This window comes from Euwallacea similis, chromosome 3 (genome assembly GCF_039881205.1).
Source record: "Euwallacea similis isolate ESF13 chromosome 3, ESF131.1, whole genome shotgun sequence".
NCBI classification, from domain to species: Eukaryota; Metazoa; Arthropoda; class Insecta; order Coleoptera; family Curculionidae; genus Euwallacea; species Euwallacea similis.
In genome coordinates this window covers 7,955,631-7,982,488 of record NC_089611.1, presented here as the reverse complement: position 1 = coordinate 7,982,488, position 26,858 = coordinate 7,955,631, and the positions used below count along the sequence as shown (strand labels likewise).

The following is a 26,858-nucleotide window of genomic DNA, read 5'->3' as shown; positions in this document are numbered from 1 at the left end:
TAACTAAGGGAAATCTATACTATATTATTTTTTATTTTTTGTTTATATGTTTAACCCCTGTACTTATCCAAGCATGTCTTTGTACACAGGAACTAACCTGTACTGCTTACTATGTTGATTTTAAATTTTGAAAGGGCTCAAATATAAGAACAAATTTAATTCCCTGCTCTCGCTTTATTTTCGAAGTGTCTCGTCTTAAATCCAAAAGCATGCTCTGTGTTTATTATGTTAAAACTAAGAAAGAGTTCAATAATAATGCATATAAACCATATATACAGTCTGTCCCAGATAAGGATGAACAGCATGGGGATCTCGGAAACGGTAATAGATACAAAATGGTTTAAATTGGGAAAAAGTTGAGCAATTTAAAGCAAATTAATAATCTGTTTTTATATCGGCGAAATTCCGAATAGTTACGAAGATATCCGGAAAAAAACGAATTTGGCGGTTTTCGTTTTTTGCAAATAACTCTTATGCGGTTATAGTTAGAGGAATAAAAGTTTTATATTATTAAAGCACTTTTTTGAGAACTGTTTAGCAGTGTTGCCTACATTTAATATTTTTCTCAGAAACTCTATGAGTTATAGCAATTAAAGCATTTTTTGATAAGTCGGCCATGATTTTGACTTATAGTAATGGTACACATTAAATAAATGAATGCTGTGGAAACGTCAAAATTATTTAAAAGTATAAATATATTACTGGTATCAGCCTAAAATTAAAAAAATAATTGTTTCAAATTATTATTATGCACACGTCAAACAAATTTAAGGTTTTGCAACTTTTAAATAATTTTGACGTTTCCACAGCATTCATTTATTTAATGTGTACCATTACTATAAGTCAAAATCATGGCCGACTTATCAAAAAATGCTTTAATGGCTATAACTCATAGAGTTTCTGAGAAAAATATTAAATGTAATACATGACTGAAAAGGGAATTTTATGACGATTTTGAAAATATAAATAATTGATATCACGCCCATATGAAAATCAAAAGTTTACTCATTTTTCTCCGAAAGTAAGGATGTAATAAGAAAACTGACAACACTGCTAAACAGTTCTCAAAAAAGTGCTTTAATAATATAAAACTTTTATTCCTCTAACTATAACCGTATAAGAGTTATTTGCAAAAAACGAAAACCGCCAAATTCGTTTTTTCCGGATATCTTCGTAACCATTCGGAATTTCGCCGATATAAAAACAGATTATTAATTTGCTTTAAATTGCTCAACTTTTTCCCAATTTAAACCATTTTGTATCTATTACCGTTTCCGAGATCCCCATGCTGTTCATCCTTATCTGGGACAGACTGTATAAACCAAGCATTTTGACGTAATATGGTAAAGAACAAAGAAAGATAGAATGCACTCAACCAACTCTTACTATAAATTTTGAAATTAATGGTCTTTATAATTAAACGAATATCCGTCCATTTGCTAAACATACCTTATGCACGTAGGTAATGAACGGGACAAATACCTATGGCTTCAATCGCCTTACGGTGATCTGCTCCTTCTATCATGTGGAAATGACAATAATAGGGTACAGTTTCCTATTATTGAGTTTATTATCAAAGTGGCATTCCCGAGGCTTTCCATTACTTTATATAGAATCATAAAATTGAAGCAGAAACCTCTTAATAGAACTAGTTTTATAATAATTGTCTTGTTAACTTATTTAGAATTTGATGAAACACTTTGCGAATATCGTCATTCCTTTTTAACGGGAAAATAGCATCTCTTTCGTAACTTTGAGAAAGCTCTAGAATGATGAACTACTATAGTAGGTTGCAAGGGCTTATTCTTTGTAGCCCCTAGCGCCCCAAATACCAAACATTCCGTGGACTGAATCCGTCTATAACCAGGTCGCAGTTTTCATCTTTCTACCGCGTCTGATAACCTGCTTAATATAACCCTTCAGCCCTTGATGTGGCAACTTTTCAAGCATTTATCACTAACTTATGTTATCAAGGATATAGAGGGTAATAATTGCAACCAAACTGTAAACGGGTTTATTTGAAAGAATGTCACCAAAATGTGGATGAAAAGGCTAAATTAAATTATTTTTAAAAAGTTGTAAAAACTTTTGTATTTGAGGCTAAAAGGGCTACAACAATAAGCTCTTAAAACTGAGCGTAGCGCTTATTATGTGTCCTACAAATATTCACTACAGGTTCGAGCAACAAACTATTCTATGGTAGAGCTTAAATCTAAGTGCCATTACGACGTTTGGTATGATTTTCTGTAAGGACTACATCCTCAAATGCAGTTGCCTTTTTCTATCTACATTCTGAGTCGTTTTTCGTTCTATAGTGTCTTCCTTGACTGTCAAATGGTTTTTACAAGCTCGCTAAATATTTTGTTCTACAGCTCTTCCTCAGCCTTAGAAGAGGTGGCATTTTATTTCTCAAAATAAGATGAAATACCGCCACTGTTTCTATAATGGCTGAGTATTGCAGAGTCAACACTTTGTGAATATTTACATATAGTGTGTTCTAAATTGGTTTTATATGCCTGAGGACCTCGATTACTGTAGTCCCTCATTCATATTGGCACAACACCTACATTTAAAATTTTTGCTTAACTTTTTTTCAACAGCATCGCGTGATGAAGCATCGTTTTCAGTGGCGGCAATATGTTCGAAGCCTAAGAGGTAGAGAGTCGGTTAAATGTAAAAAGTTTTGGACATTTTATGAGGATCTCTTATGATTTTAAAAATTGATTTATCTCTTACTTTTTTCCGGAAAATTGAGTAGGTGAATGTGAAACTCTGCATTTTAAACTTTGCCCTATAGTTATTCAACAAAGCTCAAAGTGCTTTTGAAAGTAAAATATTATTAGAGTACTTCAGACGTATGCGAGGGCGTTACAAGGAGGATTCCATTGTCATTTGTTTCCGAGGTAGAGTGGCAGTAGAGAGCATGGAAAATTAGGACCCATGGAAATCACGAAAGACTATGAGAAGATAGTAAATTACTCAAGAAAATATTTCAAGCCATAAATGTTTCCTTCATTTGTCTGATTGGTTTGAAAATTTCCTCTTTGAATTTTAAAATGTCGGCTCCATTTTAGGGTTTGAGAAAGTTGTGCAACACTGTATAGGGTGACATACAATTTGTTAACGAATGGGCTAAGTGAATCAAAAGTTGTCTGAATTTCTCAGTTATTTTAGTTTTGTCCCCTACTTAACAAATCGCAGACACTATCAACCAATACGTAATATAAAATCAGTTTATATATTATACAGGGCATTTCAAATTCAACCCTCACCATTGGGATCTCGGAAACTAGAGGAGATACGAAGAAGTTTAAATGGGGGCAAAGTTGCGTAATCTAGCGTTTGATCGAATACCATTTTCAAAATTTTAATTTCCCGAGTACTTCCGAAGATATCCGAGAAAAACTAAAAATTGGAGAATTCATTTTTATTTTTTTTAGCGTTATTTGACAAGAAAGGTTAAATCCGTAAGCACATTTTCATTGCCACGTTTTCTCAGCTACACGATGACACATTCAGATTTGCCATCCGACGTTTCGTCATTCGGCTACCATTATCAACTTTATTTTTTCTTATGGACACCATATTGGATTTTTCGACAGAAAAATAGTGCGCTTCATTCTGATTTCATTGATACAGAACTCCTTACAATTTACTTTTTTAAAAGCAGAAATATTTAAATAAAAAGAAATATTACCCAGTTGGCCTTGACTCCATCGAAAGACTGTCTTTTGTTCGCGCTATATGACAGAACTCCTCAAACGAGTTTAGAGCGTGCGCAGATTTCTAATGAAAATGAGTTTCAGAAATGAAGAGAATCGAGATATGTTAAGACTTTATTACAAATTTTATAGGAACACTACGAAAACAGCTCAAATGTACTTTAAGTTATATCCGGAAAAACAACAGCGGCATAGAACATTATTTAAAACTTTGGACGAACATTTAGCTGAGTTTGGTGCTTTTGAAAAATCTAGGATGAAGTATGGAAGCAGAATGGAAGAAGATACTAGAAATAACCCACTAGCAGAGACAAAACTAAACTATTAATAAATGTTAGGGTTGTCGCTAATTTAAATAGACGTGTTCGTTTATGTATGCAGGAGGAAGGTCGTCAATTTGAACACTTGTTGTATCATTTAATAATAATTTAGTTTTGCCTCTGCTAGTAGGTTATTTCTAGTACCTTCTTCCATTCTGCTTCCATACTTCATCCTAGATTTTTCAAAAGCACCAAACTCATCTAAATGTTCGTCCAAAGTTTTAAATAATGTTCTATGCGGCTGTTGTCTTTCCGGATATAACTCAAAGTACATTTGAGCTGTTTTCGTACTGTTCCTATCAAATTTGTAATAAAGTCTTAACATATCTCGTTTTTCTTCACTTCGGAAACTCATTTTCATTGGAAATCTGCACACGCTCTAAATTCGTTTGAGAAGTTCTGTCATATAACGCGAACAAAAGAAAGTCTTTCGATGGAGTCAAGGCCAACTATGTAATATTTCTTTTTATTTAAATATTTCGGCTTTTAAAAAAGTAAATTGTAAGGAGTTCTGTATCAATAAAATCAGAATAAGGCGCACTATTTTTCTGTCGGAAAATCCAATATGGCGCCCATAAGAAAAAATAAAGTAGATGATGGTAGCCGAAAGACGAAACGTCGGATGGCAAATCTGAATGTGTCATCGTGTAGCTGGGAAAAAGTGGCAATGAAAATGTGCTTATCGATTTAACCTTTCTTGTTAAATAACGCTAAAAAAAAATAAAAATGGATTCTCCAATTTTTAGTTTTTCTCGGATATCTTCGGAAGTACTCGGAAAATTAAAATTTTGAAAATGGTATTCGATCAAACGCTAGATTACGCAACTTTGCCCCCATTTAAACTTCTTCGTATCTCCTCTAGTTTCCGAGATCCCAATGGTGAGGGTCGAATTTGAAATACCCTGTATAGTGTGTATATATACAGGGTGTTCCAAATCCGATGTGCTATTATTGCTATCTCTTAAGCGGGAAGAGTTACAGGGACGGTCAAATTAGAAAAAATGTGCCAAATTTAATACTCTTCTAAGAACCGAAAACAATGTTGCCAAATGATTTTTAGTTTCTGAGTTATTATGAAAAAACTAAAATTAGGTCGAATTTAATTTTCTAAATATATCGATAACTATAGATTTTTCATCAAAACGTTTGATACAAGGACTTCATAGTTTTCTTATGTCTACAAAGCAGTAAATTTCCAAATTTTAAATGTTCCTTAGCTTTTGAGATAATGATAACAACTTGAGTTTTTCAAATACGGACCTGTGCATGTTTCGGCGATTTTTCAAAGTTCTTAATAACCCCTTTACAACAATGTATCACAAGATAGAATTTTTTATGTTTTAGTTTAAAAGAAGTAATTCTGCATTTTTCTCTCAATAAGCTAGGCCGGTCTTGGAGTGCCAAGTAAAAAATGCAATTATAATGTCTCAAAAATGTTATGCAGGCAAATAAATTGTCATATATATATATATATATATATATATATATATATATTTTTTTTTTTTTTGTTGTATATGAAATCAATTTGGGACACACTCTATTTATTTCATTGATGGTATAAATAATTTAAAATTGGCTATATAGTACCTATGTACGTCAAAATGTGTGGTGTCATCTTGTACAGATCTTCTAACTTATAACTATTCTTATCTATTTACTTTAATTTTACATCAGTGGGTAAGTACAGGGGACAATGTTGAATACTTTTGATATAGTTGTTTTGCATTTCATTTTTGACATGGCAGCTCTTAGACCACGTACTCTTCAATCCTGCGCTTTGGATTTACACCCCTTCACTAGTTCAGACACGTCTCTATTCGTACCTCGCTACCGAGTTCCTGTCGGACACCCAGATCTACAGCAATGTGAGACGGGTCTCTACCGTCCTTCAAACGGTTCACACGTTGAAGTATTACTATTGGGTGGTGAATCCCAGGATGAAAAGCGGAATTGTACCAAAGGGCTTGGGTGAGTTGATGAAACGTCAATTTTGGAAAAAAAGAAGATAAATAACAAGGTGCAAAAATGATAAAATCTGCTGAAGATTCACATAAACATGTTCATGGTCCAATTGAGTTATTTCTTCAGTAGATTTCCCAAACACATGTGTATCTATTGCGCATCACTAGCTATTTGAAAAACGACTGTCGTTTTACTTCCACACTGAGATGTTAATGCATGGACAGTTACTCTATTTGGAGCGTCCGTGGACGCTCGATCGCCAACTATTATGCTGCATATTTACTTAGGACCGGTTCTTTAATGTCCTGTAAAGTGCTAGTGAAATAATTTACTGTCAAGGTTAATTATGAGTGAAATTGCTTGTATTCATTTCGGAGGTCCCTCAGATAGCTGCTCTCACTTCAATTATAAGTTAAACTCACCTTAAGTTTGAAACATTCTTCTGCTAGCCAGCTATTAACTGACAGCTTTCGCTCCCTGACTGAACATTAAAGAACTGGTTCTTAGTTCACGAGTTTCGAAGCTCGTCATTCATATGGCATATCAGTATGTGTCATCCTGCGCTACCCTGTTTAATAACTGACCTTTTATACTTGTTAGGAAAAGCTGCGGTTTCCTGGGAATCTATACCGTAATAGAGTGGCCGGAATATGGCGCCAATAATATTCTCAACACCGTCAATCACAGTGAAATGCACAGGCGACGATTCATTGCCACCGCTATATTGCGGCACCGCTTTCCTAGGAAACCGCAGCTTCACCGATATTTATGTCACTAATGTCGAATTTAGGTTCCCGCACTGACGCATTCTCCGTGCGGTAATAGGGTGGGCGAAAATGATCTATTTCTGTCTTAACATATTACCAAACGTAATAAAATAGAAGAAGTCGAACAATAGACAATATCGCCGCACTTAGCGTGCACTGGTACAGGTGCCCGAAATCGCCAGGATTATCATACTTGAATGAAACATTTATTTCCTGCAAAAAACAGTTTAAGTTTCGAATTTTTAGCGTTTACACAGAAGTAGGTACAATACATATGAAATTTCCAAGTAAATGTGCTTTGCAGCCATTCCAGTGCTTTCAATTGCACAGAGGAATGCAGAAAAAGAAAGGAATTGAGCATAGATAATGCAAAGTGAAACAAATCAAGAAATTAAATAAAATATCAGATATGGTTATGTAGGGTTTTTATATAGTTGTCTAGGGTTTTTATTTTGAATCATAGGGTTTATTGAATAAAAAACGGATTCAAATGTAGGATAACAGTTCTGGTGAGCCACTCGAAAAGAAAGAGAACCCTCTAGATTCGGGGCGCTCTTAAATACTAAACTAAGGGTAATTAAAACAGTGTCGTACCCTGGCTAGAAAGCAATTGCTGACTTATGACACCACCTGAGTCGTTACCATGGTACTGATAACGCTTTGTCGGTACATTTCCAGAAATGCCGACGACAATGCGCGGCCGCGCGTCTCATCCACGCCGACAAAGGGCGGCTATCCTTTCCCACAAGTACCGACAAAGGGTGGCTAGACGCTAATCATAAAATAGCAGAATTGCATGAAGATAATGATTGCGAAACCCTCTTAATTGACGAAAATACTTCTAACCAGGTTGCGACATACATAGGCGTCCTATAGGGGCAACATCAGCCCCTTCACAATTCTTACATCTTAAATTAAGACCTAACCTAATTAACAGTATTAGAGTACTATCACTATTTACAACTCAACGACTTCCGATTGTGCCTCGACTTAAGAATCCTACAGTTATATATAAATAAAGAAAATTGCCCATTATTTTTGGAGTCTGCCTGCTTCATCGTTGTCTTGTCCCTAACTAATTTGTTTTTAATGTTAAGTATTCTTTTTAGCAGCATTAAGCGGATTTGAATGCAAATTCCCATTTTGTAACTTCAGTACATTGTATCTACTTCTGTGTAAATGCTCAAAAGTTGTAAACTTAATCTAATTATCATATAATATATTGTTTAGGTTAGTGTGGAAAAATATCCATTTGATACGCACTTGCGAAAACCCTGTGTTTGTTAGTTGAGAGCTGGGCACCGCAATTGCTTAAAAGTGTAATATTTGCGATACTTCTATGCTTTGGAATTTTTCGAAATTCTTCGTTAATAATGCGTCAATTTAAATTCACACTAATTAATCACTTCACAACTTGTAAACTCGCTGTCGGTTGCCATTTTATATTAAATTTTATCCCTACCTATACCTGCGTTTAACGTAATCACAGGCTCCTTATAATTAAATTCGTTCCGGGGTAGCGAGATTGTCCCGAAGTTAAGCGTATAACTGCAAGATTTAATCGATGCCCCTAAATTCTCAGAAATGTACAAAAAGTCGACACCTTTTTACCGGCAATCATTAGCATATAAACTCAAGACTGTTAACAAAATATTATTTCTTTAACCTTTAAACTTTGAAGTTGTTCGCAACTTTGCCGTGAAGTGTTATTAATAATTAACGTCTAATTAATTTCGCAGACGGTCCGAGGCCCGCGCAAAAGGATATTCTGGCAATTAGGGCGTACATTTTGCTCTTTCTCAAACAACTTATAATGCTTGGAAATGGGGTACGTAAGTAGCAACAAACTTGCTAAATAAACTCTCTCTTTAACTCATTTTTAGTTTCATTTTTCTATTTGTGCATCGACCTTTCATAGGAATTTTAAAAAGATTTGGCATTACCTTTGGAATTTTAATAATTTCATGCTGCGCACATTTTCGTAATTACGCTACGATTTTCTGGTATCTATAGGTGAAAGATGACGAACTACAGAGCATCCTCAATTACCTGACTACAGTCCATGAGGATGAAAATTTGCACGACGTTCTGCAGATGCTAATTTCGCTTATGTCTGAGCATCCCTCGTGCATGGTGCCTGCATTCGACGCCAAATTTGGCGTCCGAACCATTTTCAAACTGCTCGCCATGGAAAGTCAGCTGATTAGGTTGCAGGCGCTCAAGCTTTTGGGATTTTTTCTGAGTCGAAGCACTCATAAACGAAAGTACGACGTCATGAGCCCGCACAATTTGTATACCCTGTTGACTGACAGGCTGTTGCTTAATGAAGATTCGCTGTCGTTGCCCACTTACAATGTGCTGTACGAAATTATGACTGAACATATAAGTCAGCAGATTCTTTACACCAGACATCCTGAGCCTGAATCGCATTTTAGACTGGAAAATCCTAGTGAGTATTATTTTTAAACCTGAAAAAATATTATTTTGCGGAATGGGTTGCGTAGTTCACCCCGTATAATACGTATCCGTGTTTTTGAAGAATGACCTTTATTTCGTCTCTCTAGTGATTCTAAAAGTGGTTGCTACCCTGATCCGTCAATCGAAGCAAACCGATCAGCTATTAGAAGTGAAAAAACTGTTCTTATCTGATATGACGTTGCTATGCAACAACAACAGGGAAAATCGTAGGACAGTTCTGCAAATGTCAGTTTGGCAGGAGTGGCTCATTGCTATGGCGTACATCCATCCTCAGAATACCGAAGAACAGAAGCTGTCGGATATGGTTTATGCCCTATTCAGAATGTTGCTACATCACGCTATTAAATACGAATACGGAGGTTGGAGGGTGTGGGTGGATACTTTGGCAATCGTCCATTCTAAGGTGAGTTTTAATTCGAGGCAATCTAAATTGAATGGAATAGATAAGTGAAGGTGTCGCAATATCGATTGTGCTTGTTTATTTTAGAAACCTTTTCGTCTGTTTGGTATTTGTTGTATCTGGAACGGTTTTAGTGTCATCAAGGAGAATTAGAAAGAATAGTATTTCATACCTTAGGAGTCACATTCTGAAATATAGGCACGTCATTAAGAAACATCCTGTATATTTTTTATAAATAATTAAGAAAAATTTGTAAAAAAAAGTTTTTAAGTAACAGGATGTAATTGCATATTTAAACGTAGTTTTTAGTTCTGATCAACTTTTTTTAATAACAATTTTCGATATTGTCAAAAATGAAGGTACTTTACTCTTGAGCAAAATTCACGTTTTTTGACAAACCGCGTACACGACTGAAAAAATTTAATATCTGATGATTGTATTTTAGATTTTAGAACATGCAGAACTTTTTATAAAGAATAACTTTTTTTCGTAAAATTAATAATAAAAAAGTTTCCCATATGTTGCCAACTTAAGTAAACATACTACATACCTTATAATTACCCAAGTTTTTACCTAACGAGTACTTGTAACATCAACGCTTATTCGATTTTTACTCCTCACTATTTTACATTTTTTAAAATTTAGTTGTGTGATCGTGTGCGATTAATATTGAGGATTTTGCATACTGTTTTATTACTTTTACCAGGTGTCCTACGAAGAATTCAAACTCCAATTCTCCCAAGTCTACGAACACTACGAACGTCACCGTGCGGACCAGATCACCGATCCTGTATTAAGACAACAGCACCCAATCAGCACCATCTCCGGATGGCATGGTCAACCCCAAACGATACACAATGGATGCCAAGCGGACGAGGACAGTTGGCCTTCCTCAAGACCAAATATTCGTGAAATCGAGTTGAACGAGAACGATAAGAGCGAGCAGGTCTGCAGTTGCGACTACAATTCCACAATTTCCGAAGGAAGTCCCGCTTCATACATAGCTAAGCATGAGGATAGTGAAGGTGTCTCATTAGACTCGAGGACTAGTGATTTGTTTAGTGACAATAAAATCGACTCGCCCTTAAAATCTCTTGGAGGTTCGCCGATGTGCAATGGAGTTCACACAGGAAGTAGTACGAGTTTCAGTAGCCCCGCCAAAGTGGAGGAACTGAGCGAAGAGCAGCAGAAAAGCCAGATTATTGAAGAAATTGTCCAGGAAATTTTGGCCAAGTCCGAAAAGTTACTGGACGAGCAAGAGGCAGAAAAGAAAGTGAAGTCTAGTCAGGAAGTTTCTATTAGTCCAGTGAAGAGCATCGGGAATGAGAAGGACAGCGAGTCCGAGCGATATTTAACGCCCACTGAGGACATTAAAGTTCCAACCGAACATATTATTTGCGGTGATAGTAGTGAAGGAGACGTCCACGTGCCTGTAGTGACTTTGGCCGAACAGGGGCAAGGCGACGTGAGCGATAAACACGATGTAAGTGCTAGTGCCAAAACCAATAATGTGCCAATTGTCGAAAATAGTGCTGTGCCAGTAGAATTAGAGCCGTCCAACCAAACCAACTCTTCAACTATGAAAGATTTCGTCCACTCTGGGTAAGTTGTCATTGAGATTCAGGAGGCACGGATGCGTTACTACAATCATAGTCTGCAATAATCTTTTCCTTCCTGGATAGAAGTCATTATTCGAAATTGTTTAAGATGCGTGAGAATTTTATGATCTATGTAGGATTATATCAAACTTACGAGCCGAATTCATTCCTTTTAACGCTTGAAAATTGAACTATCTTCACTTTTTAGTCTGGAAGATAATCCGGAAAGTGATAAAGGCACCGACGCCGACGGACAGGAGGAACAAGTGCCTACCGTTGAAAAAATACCAACGATTTCGCAATTCTGTGATCCTAGCTATTCTACGCCTACTACTAATACAGTTACCGATGTTGTTGTTGATAACGTTAATCCGGAAACGGATCTTGTTACCGCGCCGAACTTCGTCGAGCTGCCCCAAGTGGAGTCCAGGAGGAGGGTGAGCCTTCCGACCAATCACATTGAGTCTCAAACTGAGAACATCGCCAGTAGTTCACACGTGCCTCAAGCCTCGCCACAGAGGAGGCCCCGAAGCGCATCGATTTCTACTCAAGTAGATTCCAACCACTTCGGTAAGTCCTGTGACCGTCAATTTTCCCCAGATTGCCTGGTTCACATTTGTAGAAGTGTTACATGCTTTAATTTGGTTGCAGCCCAGTGATCTCTGTTTCGGCAATGTTTATTGGTAGGGGTTGATATTCCCACGATAGCGTAAGATGTTCAAGACAGTATATCACGTCCAGTTTCGTACCGTCATATAGTTTCTTTGAAGATACCGATTGTTGTCCTATTCACGCTATTGTTACGAAGGTGAATTGAGGACAGATGTGCGTCTAATTACAAGAGTTCCGCTTTTTTGATTGACGACCAAAATTTCCAGTGTCGAATCCAAAAAACCTCCCTCCCGACCCTTCATCGACAGGGTCGAAGGGATGGGACAAGTCGTTTTTTCGTTCTCTTCTCCAAGAACTTTCGGACGGTACACATCGCGATCGGACACTCACAACATCTTATTTACACTCACTAATGCTATAAGTGCTTACATTATAGTGATTCGAACATATCATATGTTAGATCTAACGTTATAATAAGTAATAATTAATAAATAGTGTTAACCAACATTGTGAATTGATTGAACAATTAATATCATCTCGTTTACAACCATACGGGAAAAACAAGAAGTATTGTAGAAACATCTACTCTTCCAGATGGGACAAGCGATAAATACAAAAATTTCGCATTATCGATCATTGTTTTAGATCTGAAGTCAGAATAAGAACTATAGACACGTCAGATAGAAAAAGAACTTGCTGGCACGAAAAAATAATTTACTTGTGCGAAAAAACAGTAAACCACCGGCGAGTAATGAAAAACTAAGAATGTTTTAAAAGCTCGTAAAAAAAACAAGCTACAGGCACATAAAACATAATCTACCGAGATATAACGAGAAAAACTATCGCTTAACAGGAAATAAAATACGACCAGGTGATGAAATAGTACGGGCACGTAACAAGCATGCCGAGGGCACGAAATAAAATATCTACGGGGGCGCATAATGAAAAAAAAACATAAGCAAGTAAAAAATAAAGTATCCGTAAATTGTGAATAAACGACAGGCCCGAGGCTTAAATCCGCTTTAGCGTAAAATTAAATAGATAAATAGTGCAAATGCATTGGTGAATATCTTTGTTTCTATAGAAACTAGCTTGATGTTGAACTTAACAGCTCCATTAATAATTTGATTCTTAACAAGTTAAAATATACAGGGTTATTCACATCATGCTACACGGAATATTGCGGCTAAAGTATTTAATATTCAGAATTTTTCTCTTTTGCGATGTGTAGAACTCATATAGAGGTACATTCTATTAGGTGTATACCTATGACTCCGCGTTTTTTTACGCATTTTCAACTGCTTGAAACTGTATAAATTTATTACCAATGTTTATTAAAAATAATTTCCATCGTTAATGACAACATTTTCCCAGAGATTAGGCAGTTTATGGATTCCATCGTAACAAAAATTCGTCAGTTTTGAAGCGATCCATTCATCAAGCCATTCTTGGACTTCTTGGCGATTCTGGAAGCGTTGCTCTGGCAAACCGTGAGCCATTGAACGGAAAAGGTGATAATCCGACGGGGCGATATCTGGCGAGTATGGCGGGTGCGGTAAGACTTCCCATTTGAAATCCTTCAAGGTGTTCTTGACTGGTTGAGCGACATGAGGCCTTGCGTTGTCATGAAGCAGTATGACTTTGTCGTGTCGATCCGCCCATTCTGGCCTCTTTACTGCGAGTTGATTACGCAACTGCACTAGTTGTTGGACGTAACGATTGGCAGTGACTGTTTCGCCAGGTTGGAGAAGCTCGTAATAGAGTACGCTGCGCTGGTCCCACCAAATGCAGAGCAATACCTTCTTCCCGTGGATATTTGGCTTTGCGGTTGAAGTTGTTGGCTCACCCGGGCTTACCCATGATTTTTTCCTCTTTGGATTGTCGAAGTAAAGCCATTTTTCATCTCCGGTCACGATACGATGTAGAAAAGACTTTCTTTGAAAACGTTCAAGCAAGATCTCACACGTCGTTTTTCGTTGCTCTTTGTTCCTTTCCGTCAATTCATAAGGCATCCATTTTCCTTCCTTCTGAATTTTTCCCATAGCGTGAAGACGAACCGAAAGCGTTTTCTGCGTGACGTTAAGGGAAGATGCGAGCTGTTCTTGCGTTTGCGCGGCGTCTTCGTCCAACAAAGCCTGCAGTTCTTCGTCTTCAAATTTTTTCGATGGCTTACCATGCTCCTTGTCGTTGAGGTCGAAATCACCTGATTTGAAGCGCTGAAACCATTGTTGGCAAGTTCTTATAGACGCAGCACCATTGCCATAAGCCTCAACGAGCATTTGGTGAGCGGCAGTGGCGTTTTTCTTAAGATGGAAAAGGAAGAGCAAAGCTTCCCGCAAATGATGTTTATTCGGCACAAAATTGGACATATTTAAACCTTAATTGAAAAGTTTTAAAAGGTCATATAGCAATTATCATATATAAATAGAAAGCTGGTAATACGGAGCAAAAAATGAAATAAAATTCCTTAAATAAAAAAATATTTTTTCAAAGAAAATAGAACTAGAAATAAAAACGCGGAGTCATAGGTATACACCTAATAAAATTATTTTACTTTTATACAGGGGGTTGTAAATAAGTGAAAAATATCAAAGTTATGTTTTTTTAAATGGAACACTCAATATATTAGTACCGTTTTAGGTTCCTTGAGATAAATAAATGTAAGTCTGATTAAGGTTTACCTACCCTAAACCTTAAGGATTTTGAAATAATTGAGATTTTGTAAAAATGTAGTACAAATTTAAAACTTTTGCTTTGAAGGAAGTTTAAACTGGAGTAAGTCGAAATTCACATCAAGCCTCAGACATGAGGCATATTTCGTGCCATAGTCATGAAAATTTAGATATCTTATACAGTGTGTCCAAAAAATAAATTGAAAAATGTACTTACTTTGAAGGGTATTAACTTGCTTAATTTAAATGGAACACCCTATATTTTATTACTCCAACTATCAGATTGAAATATTATCGATCGAAAACTATTATACTTTTCTACACCTAAATGTACAAGTTTTCTTTGAAAATTAAGATTTTTAAAGAAAATGGAAAATCCTATTACTTTTTATATCAGTTGCCACGGTAACATCTAAAATGTCAATATAAAGAATCATATTTATGCATTCTTTTTTCGGAGATTTGATTAAATATGAAAATTATCTTGTAAGTTACGCAAATAATATTGAAAATATCATAAATAAAGAATTATCCGAAAAAAGAATGCATAAATATGACTCTTTATATTGGCATTTTAGATGTCATCGTGGGAACTGATACACGAAATAATAGGATTTTCTACTTTCTTTAAAAATCTTAATTTTCAAGGAAAACTTATACATTTAAGTATAGGAAAGTATAATAGTTTTCGATCGGTAATGTTTCAATTTGATAGTTGTAGTAATAAAATATAGGGTGTTCCATTTAAATTAAGCAAGTTAATAGTTAATAGTTAATAGTTAATAGTACATTTTTCAATTAATTTTTTGGACACACTGTATAAGATATCTAAATTTTCATGACTATGGCACGAAATATGCCTCATGTCTGAGGCTTGATGTGAATTTCGGCTTATTCCAGTTTAAACTTCCTTTAAAGCAAAGTTTTTAAATTTGCACAACATTTTTACAAAATCTCAATTATTTCAAAATCTTTAAGGTTTAGGGTAGGTAAACCTTAGTCAAACTTACATTTATTTTTCTCAAGGAATCTAAAACGGTACTAATATATTGAGTGTTCCATTTAAAAAAACATAACTTTGATATTTTTCACTTATTTACAACCCCCTGTATAAAAGTAAAATAATTTTAGAATGTACCTCTATATGAGTTCTACACATCGCAAAAAAGAAAAATTCTAAATATTAAATACTTTAGCCGCAATATTCCGTGTAGCATGACGTGAATAACCCTGTATATACCTAAAAAATAAGCTATGGAACCAGGATGAAGATAAAGTAAGGTTCCATGAAAAATGTAGTTGCTATGGGCAAGAGACGAAATAAAATAATTTACGTAATGACAGAGATTACGGACAAGTAAAAATTAACTACTGCTACGTAAACAAAAAAAGCTTCTGACAAGAAAATTTAGCTTCAGACACATAATTTACATTTAAAATACTTCGTTTACTTTTAGTACCAGAAAAACTGAATTAAGACTGAAAAACTCATTAGCTTGACTTTATTAACTATATTAACTGACCATTTTGTGGGCACCAGCCAGTTCTCCATGTTCAGTAACATAATTAGATGCTGGAAATTTGATTAAGTTTGCAAAGACAGTTTTTGACAAGTTAGGGCAGTTTTGCTAATGATTCAACCGTTTTATTTAGAACCGAAGCATTCAAAATCAGGCTCATCGTCCACAAGGCCCATGTTCAGCCCAGGCCCCACGCGACCTCCGTTTAGGATACCCGAATTCAAGTGGTCATATATCCACCAGCGTCTCTTGTCAGACGTTCTTTTTTCCTTGGAAACGGACATTCAGGTATGGCGTAGCCATTCCACCAAGTCCGTTCTGGATTTTGTAAACAGCAGCGAGAATGCCATTTTCGTCGTAAACACTGTACACCTGATTTCCCAATTGGTTGACAACTTGATTATCGCCTGCGGTGGACTTTTGCCTCTTCTGGCCTCGGCCACCTCACCAAATGTAAGTTGCACCTTTGATATGATGTGGGCAGAGCAATCTCCAACAGAATAAACGTTTTTCGCATTTAGACATAGGATTCTGGATTCGATGTAAGAATCCAGGCCCGTGTTTAAAAAAAGGGGGAGTGATTAGTGAAAAAACTAAACACTTGGCTTTAAAATGTGATAATACCATGTGTTGTCAGATTCAGCGTCAGAGTAAAAAAGCGATTTCATAGTTATTTATTTTTCATTGTCTCATCAAATAAATTCGGGCCAAAATGAAAATGATTTTAAAAGATCTTGAAAGTATGAGTGTTCATTTAAATAGAGTCACATGGCATGGAAACTGCTCTGTTCAGTTCAGGTTATTGGTGCGTGGTAAGGTCGCGTGAGAATTAGCGCCGTTCTTAATGTGGGGGATTTCAGAATGAATTAGATGTAATTGAGCCGACTCAAGGAATGCCTATAGAAGTTGCCGTGAGTTTCCTGCAGAGATTGGTCAATATGGCGGATGTTTTGATTTTCGCCAGTTCTCTTAACTTTGGAGAATTGGAGGCCGAGAAGAATATGTCGAGTGGCGGTATTCTACGGCAATGCTTGCGATTGGTAAGTTCATTTATGGATGCATTGCGCCTTCCATGAGTTAAGTTGATGCGAAAACGCCTATCATTCACTCAATATTTTTGTATGTACAATAAATGGTATAAGATTGTTTAACTGTGCGTATATGTTGACACTGCAATCAATTTTATGGCTTATTAAATTACGTGCAATAATTTTTAACACAATCGAGTCTTTGTTCCACTTTAAATCATCCCAAATCTTTTGTTTTTCACTTTCTTTAATGAAGTTGTTGACGTCTTTCGTTGCTCACACTGAGTTCGACACTATGACGAAGCTTTTTGTTGTCATTTATTGAACAATCACCAATGATAATGCGTTGGGCAGACACATTTGCGTGCTGGACGATCTTCGTATTAGAATCTGAGTCGGAACCTGTGGTAAATCTCAATTAGGTACCGGGAAAGCGACGTGATATTCGCGACGCCCCGACATGGCTCTGATTAATCATAAGTTTGCTTCCGTAAGTTTTTCCGCCTTAGATGAGTTTCCACGGTCTGCAGATGCCACATGATGAGGCGTGGGGCAAAATATCAAATTGCCAAAGATACCGCTGGGCTTGAATAAAAGTCAAAACTCTTCCTTCGAACGTAGAAGTGAAGAGCCCAAAGACACCTGTACCCTCATAAGAAAGCTAACAGGCAGTACTTCTCTGAGAGCTCATATTGTCGCACTCAGTCGGCTGTTCAGTCGAAGACATAGACTACCTTTCGAAAACAGAAAGGACGTTTTCCTCGACAATTCTTAAACAGTTCATTCTCAAATTCTTGTTATTGTATATAAATTGTTCAGTTTTTGTATGTGACTGTTGTGTGGCTTGTATTAGGTATGCACATGCGCGGTTCGAAATTGCCTGGAGTGTAAAGAACGGAATCGGCCGCACCACGCTATTGCACCCACATCACTAAACGCTAATCACAAGGCGGCTCATTTGCAGTCTTTTATCCGAGGAGTCCAGAACTCCCCGAAGGTATGTCAAAGTGTTTTTTTTTTTAAATAAAGCTTCAAATAAACTTCTCACAAAAATGTTTGATATTGGATGATACTGGATGATTCCAACGATCAAAAAGATTCTCTTCATTTCCCCTACAATTATTGACAGGCACTGATTTAAAATTTTTGCATTCGCATTTAATGGCCTTTGGCGAAATCTAACCTGAATTAACCTGATTTTCAATTTAAAAAAATGGTATTAAGCTGTGCTCTCTAGAAGCTGCCACAGTGGAACTTGCGATCCATCAATTTTGGAAAATCTATTACTAGACAGAACCTTAAAATTTGGCATTACACACAAGTCGATGGGGCAATACAATTAAACTACATGTTTTCAAGATGACTGTGCTTCCGGTTATAGCGAAATATGTAGGATTAATTTATCATTATGATTAGTGACGAGATTTCTAAAACTATCAAAATTACAAACTTAAGTGGAGAATTCATTCACTTTTAAAAGACCTATTTACGTCGTCGTTCTCAAAGTATAGTCGCTGAATTTATATAATTAAAGCCAAAGGTATTCGTTAAAAAAATAACATTTTCCTACATTTCCAATAGTAAAATTTTAAAACGTTAATTGATAATTAACTCATTAAAAGGGTAACTTCGGGCAGATCTCGATTTCAACTTAAAAATTATAGTTTGAAAATTAGATGCTAATTGTAGCCAATCGAAAAGTGAATTATGGCATTTGATATCTTAATTCCATTATGGCATGTTGCTGAGATCGGACTAGGGCCATTCGATTGAATCACCCGGTATAAACATAGGTAATGTTATGTTTACAAAACTTTTATAAAAATTATAAACTTTCTGGAAACTCCTTCTAATTGTTGTAGATCAAAAATAAACATAGTTTCATATTCAATCCGAGGTATTGTATCATCTAAAACCCCATAATAATGCTATAATGATAGTTCTATTTTTAATTTATAAAGTCGTATGGACATCATTTAGTATAAATGTAACATTTGTGCATTACAAGTTCTATTTTTAACTATTTAAAGTATCGAAACAAATTTTAACATAAACTAGAATACGGCATTAATTCTGTGAGAATTAGATTTTATAACCCATTTTAACTTGTTTGAATAGGTTGAGCTATTTTCTAGATAGAGGATACTTAAAAGATAGATGACCATAATCAAAACTTTTAAAAAGTTTTGGAGTACGAATATAGACAGTAAATTATCAAATTGTACTTCGAAATTATGTAATATTAAACTCTTTAAAAATTTCTTGTAAAGTTTACAATTATCCAAGAATTAAAATCCACCAAACATGATTCATTATATCAACCAAAGCCACACATAAAGTTACAAGCAGGATTTCAAAGCAATGTAGTACTTAATAAACGCAGATGATTGAAAATTAACATATTTCCATGGCATTTTTATTTATCCTGTACAGTGTGTGCAATATACGGATGTTCAGCATGGGAATCTCGGAAACAGTAATAGACACAGACTTGGTTAAAGAAAAGGAAAGTTGCGCATTCGAGGGAGTAACAACAATGAAAACACATCTACAAAATTATTTTTGATTTTTCGATTGTTTCGAAAAAACTAAAATTTTCGTTTAAAACAGTGAAAATTAAAAATAATTTTATTGATCTGTTTGCATCTTGAAATTACTACCTTGAATGCGCACTCCTTTTAACCAAGTTTACATCTATTACCGTTTACAAAATCTCTATCCTGGACATACTTATCTTGGACACACTATATTGTATTAAGAAAAAATTTTTAATTCAAAATCAGTGTCTGTGAATGGTTTTAGAAGAAATTTGTTTCTCAAAAGTTACAGAAATATTTATCGTTCCAATTATTTTTGTGACCAGTTTAAATCGAAAAAATGCACTTCTTTATTGGTTTTCACTCAAATGCAGCGAAAATTGAATTTAATGTACAGAGTGAGTAAACAAGAGAGATTGTAGAGCGCATCTCGAATTCTTCCCTTGAAAGCGAAGCGATTTTACGTTCCTGTCTTAAACTTTCAAGACCAATCGGAACATTTAATTTGGCATATGTTGTCATAATTGTGCAAGAATTGATCGTAAACCGTTTAAAAATCTAAAAATAATGAAAAGATCGTCACCCATTACAATACGTAAAGTAATTTTTTTTTGGGTTTAGAACATGGCTGATAACCTGGCAAGTCAATCCAGCCCAGTCAAAGACCCGGAAAAACTCCTCCAGGACATGGATGTAAACCGCCTGCGTGCAGTTATTTACAGAGACGTGGTGAGAACCTTTATAAAACAGGCACGTGAATAGATGTCACTTAAGTCGCCTGTAACATGGATGTTTTCAGGAAGAGACCAAACAGGCTCAGTTCCTCTCCCTGGCCATTGTCTACTTTATATCTGTTCTGATGGTGTCGAAGTATCGTGACATTTTGGAGCCTCCAGTGTCGGTTAGGGCTCCAAGTCCGATACCGGTACGAAGCAACGGCACATCGCACCATTCCGGCAGTCCCCAGGGTAAGATCGCAATATTTTTGTTTAGGTTTTTTCGCAACTGGAATTTCGTTTGGAAAACACTGCCGGGCCATCGGTTCACAGTGAGTGGAGTATGGAAATTTGATGTATTAATGGGGGTTTCAAAGTGTCGAATATGAAATAAATTTGGTCCAAAATGTGACGATGTCTGTACCATTTTACTACTACAACTAAGGAAAAAATATTTAAATTTTAGTTACGTGGGTAAACAGGATGTTTGTATGAAAACTAGTTTGAAACTTGAGTGTTGTTTCGCTCTGTTGTAGTTTACAAAAACGGCAACAGCCTCATCTTTTCTGAGCGTTTTGTTTTTCTATTCACCTTTTTATTTGCAATATTAAGTGGAACACGGAATTCATTGTTAAATTCTGCCTATTCACGGGTTAAAGGTAACATTCTGATACGCTACAAAATATTTGATGATCTGCAGTCGTGGTAAAATTGGCCATGGAAAATCAAAGAGGAGTGACCAATGGACGGTTCGATTCCCTGTCTCTGTCATTGTAAACATGAGAATGTGGCCACAAGAACTGTAATAATTATTTGAACTAAATTTTATCACGGAGCATCAAAGAAAAAATTTATCACATGATGACTGTGTGAAGGCAGTGACGTTGGTCCCGGTCCAGGAAGAATTGAACTTGGGTAAGAATTCAGGTGTTTTTATAGAAGTCATTGGTATTTCAGTTTTGTCTCGTACTGTTCAATCGATCTTATTTCTCACGTTACATGATAAAATTTATATACAGGGTGATTCTTAACTTATACGTATAAACTTGGGAAACTATAGCTGAGGACAAGTAATGATTATTAGTGAAAAAAATGTAGTGAAATATGTTTAGTTTCGGAGATACCAATTTATTTCAAAAAAAAAGAAAAAAAATGAGTATAAAGATATGCAGCAGTCACTGAATTTTGATGTGATTCGCCATATGCTAGTACCATGTCCATAAATCTTCGTTTGAGAAATAATACGTCATACTTTTATTAAAATCACGTGAAAATAACTCAAATACGACCACAATTGAAAAGAAAGTACTGCTAGAAATACCAAACGCATCGTCCTGACTATTCACTTCTTAGTTTTTACAAACAAAAAATTTCACCTGATACATTTTTTGCGTTTCAACTCGGCTGTGCATTGAAAATCACAGAAATAACTTCGAGCAGTTACTATGATAAATTAAATGCATTTTCAATTTTATGAAATTCACGTTCTTTCATTTTTATTTGAAATAAATTGTTATTTCCGAAACTAAAAATGTTTCACTACATTTTTTTCACTAATAATCATTACTTATCCTCAGCTATAATTTCCCAAGTAAATGCGTATAAATTAAGAATCACCCAGTATAATTATTACCCACACTCACAGTGGCAGTGACAGTGAAGTACGTCGTCCGTTCAAGTTACTTTTTTATTTTCTATGACCAACCTTGTCTCGTGCGAGTAGAGATCACCAAACGTTCCGAAGGACGTTAACGTAATACGTTTAACATGTGAACCGGCAAGGTTTGACATTAAATTCGGTGGGTTAAACAAAAATGGTTTTTTCACGTTAAGCAAAAGGACGTAAGGTGAAATAAATGCTAATAAATGTAGGAAGCGACGCAATCTACTGGCATCGAGAAATTTGGATGATTGACTGTCTCACAGTTAAATGGACAAAAATGATATATAAAAAAATTGTTATTGTATTGTTAAAAAAATCATCCCCTATTTGGCTTGGCTGTTGTAGAAAATACTTACAAACTATAGGACGCAGTTTTTTAAATCATCCATTTATTGGATGACGCTACGTCTGTAGTCAATGTTAATCAAATATTTCCTCAAATAGAAAGACTAGTATGTATGTCTCAAATAAAAACACTATGGTTACTAAAATCTGTAAACGGAATACTTCATTAACAGAGCAACAATAAATCATCAATTATCAATTATCTTTTCTAGTTTGTGCAAGGAAAAAGATATAAAGTTATTAACTGGAGACCCAATTATCTGACGCAAATTTAATGGCAGAGCTTTTGTCATGTTTCATCAAGCCCTTAATTCGATGAGAACATGTAACAGCTTCCCGAAAATTATTATGTTATTAAAACAATATCATTTTTACTACTTTTGACCAGTCGACTTATTTCACATGTATGAATTTAATCAGCAAATGAAAGACGATGAAATTGTCAATTTTATTAATTTTGCCCACGAATTATGTATTGGAACCCAGTCCGAATGGAGGTTTTGATTGAACAGGTAATAAAAATGTAAGTTCACCTATTTCACGCAACCAACACCATAATAATTTTTTGGAAGTTCTCACATGTATCCATAAAAATAAGAACCCTGGCTGAATTGTTAAATTGAATTTCTTAAGTAATTTCGAATTTCTGCCACATAACCATCATTTTTCGTGGGTCAGATTAAACAGGTATCACCAGTTCAAGTTGAATCATAGGAACTGTGCAAGTGGGAGAAGAAGTGCATAAGTTTTAATATGCTTGCGACAAAGACCAACAGCGAAGTGGGCGGAGTCAATCCGGCCGACATCCTCACTTCTACGCTTAGATTAGTATCGATTTCGCTGCCTTCGCAGCTATGATTTTTTTAAAAATATAAGCAAAAAACCGCAATGTAAATAAATGAAAAAAAAAACGAAAACATAATAATTCTGTGCGTTACTGACGGTTAAGCAGCCAAGATTAGTCAATCGAAGCGCACCGTTATTGTTGCACGACAACGCTCGGCCACACACCGCACAAGTCACCTTGGCCAAGCTACAGGAGTTGGAATTGGACACTCTTCGTCATCCACCGTATTCACCCGACTTAGCCCCCACTGATTACCACTTCTTTCAAAATTTGGATAACTTCTTGGTAGGGAAAACATTCAACTCCGACGAGGCTGTCAAAGCTGCCTTCCAAGAGTTTATCGACTCCCGGCCTGCAGGCTTTTACAGCACGGGAATCAATGAACTTCCCGTTAAATGGCAGAAGTGTATTGATAATGGTGGTGCATATTTCGATTGACAATAAAAACATTTCATATGAAAAAAAAAATGACTAAAGTTTCAATTCAATTCTACTCATTTCATACTACACGACCTAATATCTACGAATTTAGATCATCATATTCAACAATGACGTACGTAAGTTATGCTATAATGGGAAAATATACAATTATTTATAAATAAGAAAAATTCGAAACTAGTTTAATCCATCACTATAACTTATACCAGTAAAAATTTGAAAACAGTGAGAAATCTGGCAACTGGATCTGGATTGATTCCGCCAGCTGCGACCGCTAGCCTCTCAACGTACTTCGTTGGTCTTTTTCGGAAACGTATTAAAACTTATGTGGTCCTTTTCCAGCTTACACCATTTCTATGTTTCGAGTGGTGATACCTGTATACCAATTTTCCACTGTCGATTAGGTAAATAGAAAGCTTCGGTCAAAACGGTAAAAATTTAACCATCTGTATTTTGTCATTCGAATACTAATGAATTGTTCTTCAAACCCTGTATTTATCAAAAATTTCCATAACTCCCTCTATTACTTAAATGCTACACTTCATACGATTTTCCGAACGAAATGTTTGCCTTCTGCTGCTTAAGACACGAATAGGGAAATGATCAGAGCTTCAGGTTTTGTTTGTAGTGTTCTTTCACCGAGACTGAAAGATTCAATAGATACATCACTAGTCACTGCTCACCATTTCACGCTGTTAGTAGGACATGCAATATACTGTCATAACCGCGTTAAAATAATTTTAGTAGGTATCTCCTTTTTGGAGATTTTTGAAATGTGTATTTTTCAAAAGGATTGTGCAACCATCTTTTTCATTGTGTTGGGAAAGCCCAATGATATTTACTCAATTCTGAGTTACGGAAAGATCATGAATTTTGTGCATTTTTCCAGTAACTAAAAATAGTCTATTACATAACAACCTAAGAGACTAATAGCATCACAGCTGAAAAGTGCGACTCGGGCACAACATTTCACACTCGTGCGTTAAGAGACTCTCCTGAGCCTGCGTTGAATGCGCGATTTTCCCCACGACCCTCGACCTGGATCATCACACCCGGTTATTACAGAAAAAGTTCGACACTGAAGCTCAATAAATCAATATCGTTGATCGTTGCGAATCTATGCATGATTACCTTCATAATAGCTGTGTAGGCGATACTTCTGACATTTCGTTGTTGAACATTATATTTACTATTTTTGTTATTTTGGAGATATGTAGGATGTAGCTAAATGATTGTTAAAGACGTATTTTGCCTAATTGATTAATACAATAATACGTACGTAAGAATTTTTACAGCCAGAGCCGTCCATTGAGTTGAATTCATATCTCATTGGTTTTTTCAAAATTTGAACAATAGTTGAAAGTTTTCACACCCGTAAAACGCTACTTTGGTTAACGTTATTTGATAAACAAATTCGATACTAACGCTAACTAACGATGGCAAACGCACGGTATATTTTTCGATTGCGGTGAAACTACACAGTGTGTTCACTACGCTTCTCCGAAACGCCACATATCAAAACTCGTCAGGCATTTTAAAAAATTTTTTATTTTTTAAAATTATTACAGTATGGCCGCTTTTATCTGTTATTATGATCGCTTGAAATTTTCGATTAGAACGCGCGGCTGAAGAAAGCTGTTTTCTGAAAAGGAGAACTATACCCAATTTTTTAAAATTAATTATAACCCGAAAATGGAGCATTTTTGTGTACAAATAGGTATGATGAGTGAAATCATGTTTTTCTGGGGCTTGCCATTAACTTTACCGTGCATTTCTGACATTTGCACTAAACTTTTCCACGTTGCATTTTATAGCGATATCATTGGGCTTCCTAACACTTTTTATCAACGTGTGCAAACATATTTTAATGAATTCGATATTTTCTCCTTACCGACATGCAGAAGGGAGTGCGAGACCTCTGTTCCCTCAATGGTCCCACCACGTCTACCCTCAATTCCTACCCGGTTCCCATCCAAATGCCGTGTCGCACGCAAATTATGCGCGGCACCGGCATCACTCCTATCCCAAACACAACCACTATAACCTGAATAACAACCACCATTCCCACTACCATAATCACAAATTCGACCATCGGTACCATCGAAATTCGTTGGGTACCAGAACAGGTAATTCAGATGATCCTATTAAATTGTATATGACTTACTTAGTTTGTCTCTGGTTTTGTGGTTGCAACCTGATTTTCGAAGCAATAATACATACGGTATGTCCCAAATTTGTTTCTCTACATTCGTTTCTAAGAAATTTTCGCAGGTAAGCAGAGGTTAAATGAGAAAGTTTTTAGGCAATTTTACATCACCAGATGTTTTGTTTCTGAGATATACAAAAATATAAAATGGTGGATGTGTTTTAAGGATTGCATATCAATACGAAATGATTTATTTGGCAGCTGTCAAAGTATGAAATTATTAGGACACTTTTCATGACGCCTGAGATGATAAATTCCGATCATTCTTCGTGTTTCTGGAGCGCACTGTAATTTTTGCGTTTCTTATGACTGTCATTTGAATTTTTTCATATGGCCGTCGTAAGAAAAATTAAGTTGTACTGCATCCTGGACAAACAAAGAACGATTGGATCATGACAAGTGTCCTAATAACGTTGCACTTTGACAGCTGTCAAATGAACCATTTCGAATTTACTTAAGAAAAAGTTATTAAAAAAATTTTACTTTTGTTTTTTTTTTATTAACTCGAGAAACTTTTAAATTTGATCTTCATTGTAGCTAAAATATAGTGAAACGAATCTGGGATATAAACTGTACACGTCAACTGAGACGGATTAACGATCGTTTAGCAAGGATCGAAGTCAAGAAGGATGTTAAACTGACAACGTGTCATGTAAAGCAGAGTAACCTCCAAAGGCTTCTATGACTTGCTTTGTGAAACGATGGATACGATCCGTGTTATTAAAGACAATATAAAGGGTATCTCATACATACAGTATTGGCCAAAAGTAGATAGACAAATATAATTTATATGAAAACGATTAAAAATTTTAAAGCTGATATTATTTTATTTTAACATATTGATACAATATGTTATAACTTAATATAATACATAATTTAAACTGAAATAATTCTTGAAATCATAAGTGAAAAAATAAATATAATATTTTATGCTGGTCAAAAGTAGATAGACAATTCAAAAAATTTTACGGACTTAAGGAAAAATCAGTTAAAACAGAAAAAGAATTAATATTTTGTATAGTACCCA

General features: G+C 35.6%; 1 protein-coding gene across 16 annotated transcripts in view; it reads left to right on the top strand.

The window, feature by feature from the left end:
- rg (rugose) overlaps positions 1-26,858 on the top strand; it is a 483,271-nt gene that overhangs the window by 324,850 nt on the left and 131,563 nt on the right. For 6 of the 16 annotated variants that reach the window (XM_066406800.1, XM_066406795.1, XM_066406789.1 and 3 more), the window contains 12 exons: positions 5,758-6,010; positions 8,511-8,599; positions 8,785-9,220; positions 9,336-9,652; positions 10,356-11,251; positions 11,456-11,817; positions 16,185-16,504; positions 16,912-17,091; positions 17,933-18,076; positions 20,238-20,366; positions 20,416-20,584; positions 25,527-25,751. In XM_066406800.1, the coding sequence (XP_066262897.1) occupies positions 5,758-6,010; positions 8,511-8,599; positions 8,785-9,220; positions 9,336-9,652; positions 10,356-11,251; positions 11,456-11,817; positions 16,185-16,504; positions 16,912-17,091; positions 17,933-18,076; positions 20,238-20,366; positions 20,416-20,584; positions 25,527-25,751 (3,520 nt within the window). The remainder of the gene's footprint in view (positions 1-5,757; positions 6,011-8,510; positions 8,600-8,784; positions 9,221-9,335; positions 9,653-10,355; positions 11,252-11,455; positions 11,818-16,184; positions 16,505-16,911; positions 17,092-17,932; positions 18,077-20,237; positions 20,367-20,415; positions 20,585-25,526; positions 25,752-26,858) is intronic. The other 10 variants (XM_066406803.1, XM_066406802.1, XM_066406794.1 and 7 more) reach the window with 4 other exon arrangements.